The sequence below is a fragment of the Pipra filicauda genome, unplaced genomic scaffold, assembly GCF_003945595.2.
Source record: "Pipra filicauda isolate LSUMZ 115617 unplaced genomic scaffold, ASM394559v2 scaffold573_size283568_pilon, whole genome shotgun sequence".
Taxonomy (NCBI): Eukaryota; Metazoa; Chordata; class Aves; order Passeriformes; family Pipridae; genus Pipra; species Pipra filicauda.
Window position 1 is genome coordinate 269,916 of NW_024104724.1, and position 12,888 is coordinate 282,803.

General features: G+C 48.2%; 1 protein-coding gene and 1 long non-coding RNA gene across 3 annotated transcripts in view; both read left to right on the plus strand.

Annotated features, from left to right (window-relative positions):
• FAM172A (family with sequence similarity 172 member A) overlaps positions 1-3,048 on the plus strand; it is a 255,644-nt gene extending 252,596 nt beyond the window's left edge. For both annotated transcript variants that reach the window (XM_039387535.1, XM_027717126.2), the window contains exon 10: positions 815-3,048. In XM_039387535.1, coding sequence (XP_039243469.1) covers positions 815-957 — 143 coding nt within the window. In that variant the 3' untranslated portion in view covers positions 958-3,048. The remainder of the gene's footprint in view (positions 1-814) is intronic.
• A 5,318-nt stretch (positions 3,049-8,366) lies between these two features.
• LOC113985910 lies at positions 8,367-10,748 on the plus strand. Its single transcript, XR_003539992.2, has 2 exons — positions 8,367-9,655; positions 10,078-10,748. It is a non-coding gene; the product is annotated as an uncharacterized LOC113985910 (long non-coding RNA).
• The last annotated feature ends 2,140 nt before the right edge of the window (positions 10,749-12,888 follow it).

Below are 12,888 nucleotides of genomic sequence, written 5' to 3' on the forward strand. Positions count from 1 at the left end.
AGAGACATCCAGGCAACATCTCTGCATAATTGGGTTACCCAGGAAGAAGTCCCAACTCTTCACAGCCCTTGGTTCCCTATCTCCATTGTCTTGCTTTTGTTTTGGGGGCTATGGGAGGGAGGTATGTGGTTGTTTAAATAAAGCAAATGCACTGTGCATTGAAGAAGATACTTGTAAAGCAATAGAAGCACCTGCCAAAAAAAATTAAAAAAACAGAGACAAATCTGTATGCAGAGGGAAGATGTAAACAGGAAAGGTCCACTTTACTGCCTCGATATCATCTGTGGGAAAGGGTGCACAAAGGATGCCTTCATGATACATAGGATATTATTCAGATCAGGTGTTCTCTTTCACTTAAAAATGCATATGCCAGGCTAAAAAAAGTGTAAAATGAAAAAGAAATAATACAAAGTATGCCAGTCCTGAAAAGTAGACACTTTATTTTTTCCCAAGTTAGGCCAAACAGGTGAGGTGCTTTAACGAAGCTTTAATTAGCAAGGTACTTTGGGATCGCATTTTCCCAGACCCAAGACATGTTAAGGATCTCTGATCTATGATCTGGTTGGCCATGCATTTGCCTGTGCAAGTGTGTATGTTTGTCTGTCTGTGTGTATAGTTGTTCCTGCCCAGCTGTCCCTGAGCTCAGCAGGTCAGTCCTGGCCCTCCGCAGGCTCCCCCTAGACCAGCTGTCAGCAGCTGGATGAATTCCCCGGGTTTTGCATTTTTGCATTTACCTGGATATTTACCTTGCATTTATCCTGCAAGCAACCAGCAGAACAACTCCTAGTCAAACTGTCACCTTTGTGTTTTGCAGGTACAGAACGCCATGAACTAACTTCCTGGAAGAGTTTTCCATCTGTTTTCAAGTTCTTCAGCGAGGCTGTAAAGGCAAAGAACAGCTTGATGAAACCAACCCCGATGCGGCGCTCCAACAGGATAAAATATGAAGAATTCTAAAAGAAGGGGAGACAAAAAAAAATCTGCCACCACCACCACCACCGATGTCTTTGCTTGTTTTCTGCAAGGAGTCTCCCAGCCCCTCATTAGATTGTTTTCTTCCTAGAGCACAGGGTCGTGATGTATACATCTAAATAGCGTTTTGCATTATTTCTAGATGAGTGCAACTGTCAAAGCAATATGGGTTCACTGGTTGTGCTTCCTGTGGGCTGTAACTTGGATTTCGTGCTACTCATCAGCGTGCAGATTAAGGCTGACAGTGGTACTGCACAGTGCAGCATGGTGCAGCTCTAATTGCCCTGACATAGCCCTGCACCAAGCTGATGCCAGAATTTAGCAGCTTCGTCGCAGTCCTATCGCCTGCAGGATTTTTTGCAGCTTCCTTTCCACCTCCAGAACAAAATAGGAATTACTCTTTTTTAAAAGACAGCTCTCTAACTCAGACATGTTAAGCCAGCCTATGATTTTACACCCAGAAGCCTTCTCTTTCTCTGGGACCAAGTGGGATTGACTTTTAACTCTTTCATTTTTCTGCTGGTAAGAGTATCCAAGAAGTTTGGTCCAGAATTCTAGGAAAGCTCCATTGTTGTAGAGATTTTCTCCTCCTGCCACATCAATGGCATTATCTGTAGATCTTATCTTCCCTTTGAAAGCTCCATTAAAAAAAAAAAAAAAGCCTAATCATTAATGGGCTGGATCACACTGTGAAATATGACAGCAAAAAAAAAAAAAAAAAAGAAGAGAGACACGCTGCATATTTTCCTGTTTATTTTTAAACACAAAAATGCTTCCATTTTCATATGCTGGGTTTGTAATGACTTGCCATCTCGTGGTTATTCCCTTTTACCTAAACTCACGTGTTCATCACCGCTTTCCCAAGTGCTTAGGTGAAGGGTGGCCAGTGGGGCTACTCTGTGTGGGGACACCACGCAGCACATGATGGGGATGTGGCTGTAGCCATCACGGTTGCTGTAGGCAGCTTCTCTCTGCTAAAATTAAGGGACAAGACATGCCTGATAGCATGCCCTGTGAGCAAGCACACTAATTAAGCTCCTTTACTATTTGTGATACTAAATTAAAGTGATCTTTTCTTGGGTGGCCATGCACCCCCTCACCCCTGATGCTGTTAGTGCTGAGGAAGCAACACTTGAATACATGAGTTTGGGACTCCCATCCCACCCCTCCCCATGCAATGTTTCCAATTCCACAGGTGGAGGGCCAGAAATGGTGGTGGGGAGCATTAAAACAAGGCCATGTGGAAGCTGGGGTAGTAGTGAGGTGCAAGGGGAAACCCAGCTGGGTTTGTGCCTAAATCCTCTGGCAGGGGGGCTATCTGTACCCACGGAGCTCTCACATCCCTGCCTGCTTCTACCAGCAGTAGGACTTTGCTTCCTCAGCTGTCGGCTCCAGTCGCCTCACTTTGTTTAACGTCTCCCCTTGGGGAGGGATGCTTGGAGCATCTCCCTGGGGAGTGTGGGGGAGGTGTTAGGCCATGCCTTCACAGAGGGAAGTGCAGAATCCATGCCTGGCAGTTTTTCTTCCCGAAGGGAAACCTGTTGCTAGGGGGAGAGGACTGCATCCGGCTCCCCCTGCCTGGCGGTCTCCGCCTTCCTTCCCATTTGGAGGATGCTGTTGCCTGTGGCTGGCCTAATCTCCCACCTCAGGGGCCTGCAACCCCTCCTCCCCAGGCCCGTGTCCACCCCAGCCCCTGGACCCTTAGGGGGAAAGGAGAGAGTTTACGTGGCATGGTTTGGGTGCTGTGCTTTGTCCCACAGCCGGGGAGGATGGGGTGGCCAGGGAGGTTTGCACGCACATCCCGCCGCCCTCCTCTCTCCATTGCTGGGGAGGTGCTATGGGGTCTGTGGGGTGCCAAATGTTGCAGAAGCAGATCTATTTTTTTAACTGTCAATGAGAAACAAACTTTACAAAAATTTCTACTGTAATGCTTACCCTTTTCTAAAAGTATTTTCCTTTACTGTGCTCCCGGTCCAGCTCGCGTTATCGCTTCTGTAGGGGACTGTAAAGCACAGGGGGTCCTGGTACTGCTCTGCTTGCAGTGAACAAAAAATAAAGATACTCTTTTCTCTCCTCTTTGCACACTTTGTGTCCCTGCGCCAAAGCTCTACAGGAGCTGCGGTCCCTGGTGGGTAGCAGGGGGGCTGCGTGGGCAGCATCTCCCCCAGCCTTGGAAAACACATGAGGGGTGCAGGTGTTTGCAAATAGGACCTCGAACAGGTGGCAGGGGTGGGGGGGGGGGAAGCTGTGAGTGTGGTATGGGTTGTGCTAGGCTCCTCCATGCCATGGGGTGGGCTGCATGTCCAGCCCCATGACTTAGGGCTCGGCCCTCCTTCTCAAGCGAGCATGGGCTTTCCCCCCCCCCAGCCCCGTGTCATCCATGGGTAGCTGCACAGGGCATCCCTCTCCCCTTTAGCTTCTTGTAAATACTAAACCATATAAAAACACACCCTAGGAGAGGGGGTTCACTGGTTTCTCATGGAGAAGGACCTTTGCAGAGGGGCGTGGGCTGGAGATGAGGGAGGAGGTATCTCTTCCGCAGCCTGCAGAGGGTGTGCGGGCTGCAGAAAGAGCATGGGAGCATCCCAGCATGTACCACCATGTCCATATCGCGTGGAAATGGTAGCCCTGAAGCACACTTAGAAGGGATGAATGTTCATTTAATCTATTCCTTGGAATCAATGTTTTTAAAGGTGCACACCACTGGCCCCTCACACAGTGATGTCTTTAGCAGACGGAGATCTGACACTAGCCTCCTCCCAGTTTCATTATGGGGAACTTGGTAACTTGGCACTGGGCATGCAAAGGTGACCAAAAAAAACCCAAAAAACCCCACAACAACAGAAAACCAACAAAACTGACCCCATGATAGAATCTTCAGGAAAATCCCCCAGTTCCTCATTGCCCAAATGCTTATGGTCCACCTGTCCAAAAAGTTTGCACATCATTTTGTGAGTTCAAATGCTGCTGTTAAAGCTGTGGGCCAATGAGAATAGTCTCCTTGTCAAGAACAGAGAGCAAGAAAAAAAATGTTCCTGGAGGAAAACAGCTAGTGGACCCCCAAACACAGCAGGACTACACAGAAAATATTTTAAAATGGGTGAAAAAAAAAAAGCAAAGAAATCCCTTATCTGCATTGTGCGTACATAGTGACACACTGGTTACAGTTACAATTGTCACAGTGTGATTCTCCCAGACTCAGTCAGAAGAAGCTGCTACTTTCCATGGAAATGTGCATTTTAACTCTGCCTCTGAGGAACATCACTTATTGTAGGGTTTTTACACCTCTAGAAATTTCATTCAGAAGTACAAATGAAAAGTGTCACATCTAAAACTGCATGGAGCCACATATTGCACCATTCTCTAGTCAGCCAAGCCAAAAATAACCTGCCTAGAATGTGTACTTCCTTCGTACACCTGGGTAGAGCTGCATCTTACAGAGTGAAAAGATGCATGTGTGTGTGCCTCTGCACACATTTGTGGATATCTTGATCTTGCAGGGGCGTTTATGTGTGTGTGTGTTTGTGTGTGTGCACTCACATTATGTTGATGTACGCAACAAAGTGTGAAAAATGTACTTCTTAAAAAACTTAGAAGGAGATGTCATTTATCATTGTGCTATCATAATACCACAAATTTCACTTTTCTCTTCCACTTTGGATTGCATGTGTTTGTGAGTATTTCACTAGATCAGTGACAGCTCTTTATTTGCATAATTATATGCTCTAGTCTGAAGAGAAAACTAACCCCCAAATTTCATGGGTCACCAAACTGCAACAATCAATGTTTTATCACATATGCTAAGCAAAACCTAAGGAGCTATATGAAGTTTCTTGTGGAGTTTTTACTCATCAGAAAATTAAAGATGTTGTGCCTCCTGAATAGATGCAAAATCTTTCCAAGCTCTTTGTAGCTGAATTCCGTTTGAAGGCAAAACTAGAGATTAGCTCTTAGATCTGGATTTCAGATCCAGTAACATTCTTCAAAGTGGATTCAGACAAGCAGCTTTACTACATCTCTAAATTTTGCCATCCTAAGTAATGTCATTTAAATGATGACAATCAAAAAAATTAAATAAAATTAAAAATAATTCATCAAATGTGAAAAATGCGAACAATCTCCCCCTCTCTTACCAAGCCCACAGTTAACAGTGGGTTTAACTTCATTCATTCAGTAGTTTTATTCTTCCTGTTGGGCACTGCCCCCATATATTGGATATAATATGAAGAAAACTTCCCTGAGCTGCAGAATTTATGCTGGTCCATCAGTTGCACAATAACCACATGCTCCAGTTATTACACATATACTCCAAGTTTCCTTCTGGATCAAAATGCCTTGTTATGAGGAGGTAGAAAGCTGGGGATAGGAACTGACTGACAGTGAAGATCCCCCTCCTCCTCCTTCATCCACATCCTCCATAACTGCTGGAAAAATGTAGTTCTTGCTTTAAATCAAAATAAAATAAAATAAAATAATTTACACAGAGTACAGGGGAACTTCTCAGAGGTATAGACGGGCTGAAAATCCTGGGGAACATGCTTAATTTTGCTGGGGAAAAAAAAACCAAACAACAACAAACTAAAAAACAAACCAAACCAAACCACAAAAAACTCCAAAAGTGTCTCTAGTCTTCTCCAAGATGTGACTTAGCTGGGAAAAGTGCCCACAGTTTGCTGCCTTGTGGTTGTGTCCCTCTAAGCTCTTGGGAAGAATAAACTTTTTAAAAGGAATCTATGTCAAGTAGCATAGCCCTCAATGACCTCCTGACCCCGTGGCGGGAGAGCAGCACCTGGGAAGGAGAGCACAGCCCCACAGCACTGCATGGGTTAGGAATCTAGAGAGGTGAAGCATTCCTGCTATCCTTGGCTTCTTTCTTCCCCCCCCCCCCCCGCCATTGACATCAACTCGAGAAGCCTTTCAGGAGGAAATGGGTTTCCAGCACAGACTGGCACCTGAGAAGATTGCGGGAGTTGCGTGGGGACGTTTTGACTCCTGAGTGATTTCCAAACACCCGCTGCAGGCAGACGCCAGCCTCGCAACGCCTCCTCACCTTGCAGGAACAAAGTGAAACACGAGTGGGAAACAAAAATAGTGCTGGGAGACACGAGTCTCTTCACCACACTTGTCTGACTGCTGGTGCAGGGTTCTGGGGGGGTGCAGGGTTCCGGGGCATGCAAGGACAGGGGCCGACCAACCCCAATCACCCCCTCCATGGAGACCCAGAAAGAGAGGAGAACCTGGTCTCAAGCATTTCCTACTCTTCCACACTGCCTGTATCCCTCCATCAGGTCAAGTAAATATGAATATTCCCAAGGGATGGTTCTGCAGGCTAGTTTGTCCCAGCGGAGACAATATCATCAGTTATTTCCCTCTAAATGTAGTAAAGGAGAGAGCTGACCCCTCTAATGAGAGACCCGGGTCATCTTCTTTTGTCACTTCCATTTCTCTTTACTCATACCCAATCTAATCCCCTAATGCCTGGTAAAGGGCTGCGTCCAGACTTCGGCCTTCTTTAAAGCTGCTATCTCTGCCACAATTAGATAAATAACCTTCACACACCTCTCTGCTCCTCCAGAATTGCTTTATGCCTTCCCTTTCCAAGCTCAACTCACACAATGATATTGTTTTCTATTGTAAAGCCCTTGATGGGGAGGGTCCTCTATGTCTCCCCACAACATACAGGTACAAAAATAATACTTTCCGCAATATTTTGCCTGGTCCTGCTTGTCTGCAATTTGTGGAGAAAGCCCCTAACATCACATGGAGCTTGCAAATACTGATCTGTTCTCAGCAAGCCAGGCATTTCCAGTTTTGCTGGTCACTTGGCCAACTTTCCCTGGTCCTCTGATCCCTTACCACATACTCAACTTCCACCCTTTCGCCCACCAATTTTCTTCTTTATTTCACTCAAGATACAGCCTTTGATTCGTCTTCTAGTGAGGGACCAGCTGAGGGCAATCTTACCCTCACCCACCTCTTGATGTGCACTACAGATATTGGAGTGTGTGTTTGTTTTTTGTTTGGTTGGTTTTGTTTGTTTGGGGTTGTTTGTTTTGGAGAGGGTTTGGTTTCGTTTAGGGTTTTTTTGTTGTTTTTATGGTGATGGTTATTTGGATTATAAATGGTTTCCTTTTCACTTTCTGCCAGTTTAGCGTGTATTCTCTCGGGGTGGGGGGGCGGGGACGGTAAAAGGGGTGCAAAACTGCAAGCTATGGGCACTGCGGGTGGTGGTGTGCATTGCCTTTCGCAGCGTTTCCAGTGGGCTCATAACGGCACTAAGACGGTGGTGCGGATCAAAGCCAGGACCGTTCCCGACAAGCGGCGGCGCGGTCGGGGCGGAGACCACCGGGCAAGACGCCGTTCTTCCCAGGGAACCTCGGAGTTCTCTTCCCCCGCTCTGTGGGTGGAGGCGGAGTCCGGCGGCACTCGCAGCGGGCCCAGCACCACGGACAGCGCCGGCTCCGAGGCTCGTGGTGTTCCCGCGGGCCCCGAGTGCTCCCAGGGGAACTCTCACCCCCAGGCACTGCCCAGCCCCGACGAACATCTTCCAGGAGAGCCTAGACCTCTCCGTTCCGCCAGGGAGATCCGCCGGGGCGTCCCTCGGGGAGGGCTCATGGAGGGAGAGAGCACGGCGTTGCTCGGACACTTCGCTGTAGCGACACACCTGGAGTCGCCGGGCTGGCGGGGAGAAACTCTCCGCCCTCCTGCAGGTCCCGGAGGAAGGGGAGGGCAAAAACAAGGAAAAGTTAAATTTCTCGGTGCACTCCTCCTGGCTGGCGAGAAGGAGGTGTGCGTGCTGAGGGTGCCCCGGTACTGTGTGAGCATCCGGCGGCCCAGACGGGGCCCGTACCCCGTGCACAAGACTACCTCCCCTCTTCCTTGTTCCACGGAGACACGGAACGTCGCTCCCCCGGCCTCGGCGCAGCGCCCTGGGGTGCGGGTATTGTCTCTGGAAGGAGTTCGTCACGGGACCTCCGCGGCTCGGGATACGCCTCCCGGGCCACATCCCGACTCAGAGCCGCCTCCCTCCCGGGACACGTCCCGTTTGCTCCATTCCCGCGCCCCACAGTCCCGACTCAGAGCCGCCTCCCTCCCGGGACACGTCCCGTTTGCTCCATTCCCGCGCCCCACAGTCCCGCCGCCGCGACTGGTCACCGCCCCTTTATCGTTTCGGGACTCCCCGGGGATGTCACCGTCTTGACTCAAATCTCCATCATCTTTTTTTTCTTTTTCTCTTTCTCTCTTTCTTTATTTCTTGCTTTCTCGCTTTCTCTCTTTCTTTCTCTTTCTTTCTTTACTTGTTTGCTTGCTTTCTCCCTCTTTCTTTCTCTCTTTCTCTCTCCCTCCCTTCCTTTCTTCCTTCCTTTCTCTCTCTTTCTTGCTATTATTATTAATGTTATTGTTGTTGTTACTTCTTTTTTAAGAGTAGATAGAAAAAGAGCTGACTTCCACTCTATGCCTTGAAAAAATGAGCCCCCAGATCTTTAGTAAGCCCAAGGCTCTACCAGCTCTTTGCAGGAAAAAGTAGCGCTGGAGTTTCGTTAAGATCCGTCCGAACTTTTTCAGATTTTGACCCAAAGAACTCATATTTAATTGTGGGTTTCGGTCGTTTGGAGGATTTGATTGTTGGTGGGGGGGATTTTTTTTTAAGATCTCTAATATTCTGTCCCCTTCCCAACACAGTGTCTGCCCGTGGCTCTTATCCCAAGACGATGGAGCCGACGGCACCGCCTGCCTCCCTGTATTCCTCTGCCCTGCCCATACACCCTGTGTGACCGTGGCCCCGCTCCCACGTGGAACATCGCGCGTTTAGCCGAGATCTGCGGAAAGGAAAGCTTAGTTCAAATGCGTTTTTACCCTCCTAGTCTTCCCTTTGCCTGGGGAACACAGAATGTTTCCCGTACGAATACAGCAAATGTATTTTATTTTACTTTTTGGAGACTTTATTCCACCGTCTCTTTGAAAAAATAAACAAATCTTCTCCTGCCCGAGGAGGAGCCAGGAGACCTCCTCACCCTTTCTTGCTGTAACCCTTCTAAGTCGTTTGAAATGAATTTTCCTGTCTTTCGGCCATCTGTCAATGTCACATCCACGCTGCCTGCGCGGGGTGTGGATAAGCAGAGGGCAGGTGGGAAGAGTCCTTGCGCGTTTCTGGTCCCGCGTGAAGGGGTCTTCCTCCCCACGCCGCTGCCCCACTGACCCACCCTCCGTTCTATTCCCCTTGGCCCCACCACCAGTACGGCTCCGGGGGGCCAGCTGTGACTTCGGGAGGATTTTGTACTGCCGCCGGCTCGTGACGTGAGGCGTCTTTTGGGTGAGCGGTCATGCTTCTTCCGCTCGGGAGGAGCACCGGGGCCGTCTGTTCGGGTGGGGCGAGAAGAGAGGGCAAGCTGCAGGGGGGACCTAAGGACGTAGCCTTCCTCCTGAAACCTCACTCGTCACTGTAGTCTTCGTCGTCAGCGAAGGGAGGACTAACTGACGATGCCGCGAAAATTTTTGCGCTGCCGAGGGAAGAGAAAGATGGGAGAGAAAAACAAGTCCAAACTCCTATGCTGGTGACAATGCTTCGGCAAACGGAGTGCTCGTCTGTCTGTCGTGAAACCCCCGAGGAGGAGAGGGAGTGTGCCTTGGCCTCTGAGCGTCCCTCTGCCCCGGCGGGGAGGCTGGGACGCGGGGCGAGTGGGTAAGCTCCGTGTCCTCTCCTATTTCTTTCCTGAAACGAATACGTGGCCGAGCTTCGCTGGAGAGAAATTCAAAGCTCAGGGCAGGCAGAGCTTCGGCAGAAGGTCAATTGTCACGGCTCCCTTCCCAGCTGGATGAAGTTCGGTTGATTTTTTTTTTTTAATTTCCCTGAAATGTAAAGGGGTTTTGTAAGCTTTAAGTAACTGGCGCTAGAACAAAAGCCAAACTCTTTATCATATAAGTTTTCATTATCAGCTTTCAACCTTGCAAAACTAGAGCTATTTGCTTAACTTAATCCGTAACATATGTTTGCAACAGTAGCAGATTTTTTTGTTGTTGTTGGTTTTGGGGGTTTGGGTGTTTTGTTATTTTTTCCTGGTGTGTGTGGTTTGGAGCTGATCAAGTTGTAAATTTTCCGCCTAGGTTTTCAGCACCTCCTAATTACAGCCTAACACCTATTGAGAGAGAGAGAGAGACTCCACAAAGATCCCACGGAGCCAAATCCGAGTAATCCTATCCAAAATCCCTAATAAAGTTTATCAATTAGACCACTCAAACTCCTTCGGATTCATCCCACTGAGAAAGAAGCTGCCACGTCTCTAAGAAAATTAGCTTGAACGAGCAATTCAGTATTATTCCTATCGCGTTTTGCTTGCAAAGCAGCGTCTGGTGGTTCAGTTTTTACTATTACTTTTCCCCCCGTCTCATAGGCCAGTTTTCCTCAAGGTATCGCAGGAATGATGCAAACGATAGAAGATTCCCAGTTCTACTAAAAACAATAATAACGGCATCAACAGCACTTGCGATGATCCCACAGCAGACTGGTGATTTAAAGCCTGATTAACTCTTTGTTGGTTTCACCTCCTACAGTAACTTTTAAAACATCTGTCCTGCGGAAAGAGAATTTCTTCTGCGCAAAAGTGACGTTTAGTCTTTAAATACGGGGGTTATAATGGAGCCCTAAAAAGGCGAGAAGTGATTTTGGGAAATATTGTATACATGCGCACTATTTAGCGTTATCAATCTTTACCTCGGCTATTGACACTTGCCTTGGAAATAATAATAATAATAAAAATTACACAGAATTGAAAAGATCCTTGAAAAGATCGTCTCACAGCCTTGAAAAGATCCAAGGCCTGTTACTGATTTTTTGGCATCTGCACTTTAGATGCGTCATTGCGTTGTTCAATGGCAGAGAGATATTGGGGTAACTCCAGTGGACGTGTTGATATTCCTGCCGAACGAGCCCCCGAGAACTTTTTCCAAGGCGCATCACCCCCGGCCCCCGGACCTGCGCCCTTATCCGTGTGCCACTGTGGCCTGAGGCAGCTCACCACGCGTGGACGTGCGAGGTCTACCCCCGGGCCTTCCCCAGTGCGGCAAACACCCCACTGAGGACGCAGCGCCCCCGCCCAGTCCCGCCCCATCCTGCCGCGTCCCCTCGGGCCCTCCGCGGGTGTGGAATCGTCCGCGGCGGTGCGGGAGGGGGGTGGCGCGGCGGGTCCAGCGAGGCGGAGCGCCACCTAGTCCCGGCCGCGGGAAGCGGCGCGCGCGGAGCAGCCGCGGAGAGAGAGCAGGAGACGCTGCCCAGAGGGGTCGAGGGAGGCGCAGGTGAAAGCCTCCTCAGCTGCGGAAGGGACTGCTCCACACCTCTTTTTATTTTTTTAATTATTTTTAATTAATTACACGTGAACACGCTCCACGACGTGCGGATTTGTGCGCGGGGGCGTGGAGGGGCCGAGAGGCGTAACACCTGGCTGCTCACCTCCAGGACTTGTTATCCCCGCTCTTGCCTGCCGGGCAAATCACGAAAGCGCGAAAAAAAAAAAAAAAAGTAGGGGGGGGGGAATTAAAAACCAAACCCACAAAAACCCTCCTCCTTGATGCTATCACGAGGAGCAACGGTGCAACCGGTGTGCGAGGTGAGCTGAAGCCATTTGTTAAGGGGAACCGAATAGGTTATTTTAAATGTTACTTGATAGCAGCAACAGTGCTTTGGGTGAAACTTAGAAACTGCCAATGCTCTTATCTGCAAGCGGACAAACAGGCGAACAAACTTTACCGGGTATTTGGATCTTCCTCTCAAATACAGCAAAACAAAGGCAGGGTGTATTAAATAACTGCTCCAGCTCCAGTCCCGTCAAGTGTCACTTTTAATTCTCAGACATAGGAATCCCAGGGACACCAAAAAAAAAAAAAAAAGGTTCTTCTGCGTCGTGTTCACATCATTTCTGCAAAACAATCCAGGGCGCGGGCTGCACGTAGACACCGAAGTGTCCTGCAAGCAGGTTAGAGGGTTCCACTGCCGAGAAATCGCCACAAACCCTTCCCTCGATGTCTCCCGAGTGTTTGGAAGAAAATTACTAATACAATTGCACGCCTCTGTGTAAAAATGTCTTTATGGTTAAGTTCTTCAAAATGTTTATTCGATTATTTTAAAATCTTCAGTCACGTACAAGTATTTCCTAACAGACAACCATGCTGGTGTATCTTCTGTGACTTTGCTTCTATAGTTTGGGAGGTTTAAAAACTTACTGATTCATGATGGGTCTATACCAGCTTGCTAGAATTTTACTGAAGCTTGCTTTTTCTTTCTTTCTCTCTTTCTCTCTCTCTCTCTTTCTCTCTCTCTTTCTCTCTCTCTTTCTCTCTCTCTTTCTCTCTCTCTTTCTCTCTCTCTTTCTCTCTCTCTTTCTCTCTCTCTTTCTCTCTTTCTTTCTTTCTCTCTTTCTTTCTTTCTTTCCTTTTTTTCTCTCTTTCTCTCTTTCCTTTTCTTCTTTTCTTTTCTCCTGTTCTCCCGTTTTTTCTCTCCTTCTCTTTCTCTCCTTCTCTCCCTCTCTCTTTACTTTTTCTTTCTGTCACTGTCTCTCTCTTTTTCCTTCTTTCCTTCTGAATCTCCTTTGTGTCTTTTCCTCTCGCCCCTTCACTCCTTTTATCATCTCTCCTTCCTCCCTTCTTTCTCGCTTATTCCTCTCTTTTTCTCCCTCTACTTCGCTCAGCATTTCTGAAAACAGAAGGCAGATGTGATCAGACGAGTGATTCCCGGGGTCCCATGGCGAGCAGTTGCACCCAACTTCACACTGTGAGCGTTCTTAAAATGGGAAACTATGACTAAAACAACAGAGATTCCTACCCCTCCCGACCGCGGCCGCCTGCATGCCATGTATCTGCCTCGTGGTGCGGAAATGATGAAATTAGCACTTGGATAATAACAGTCTGGGGCTGTTTCGACAG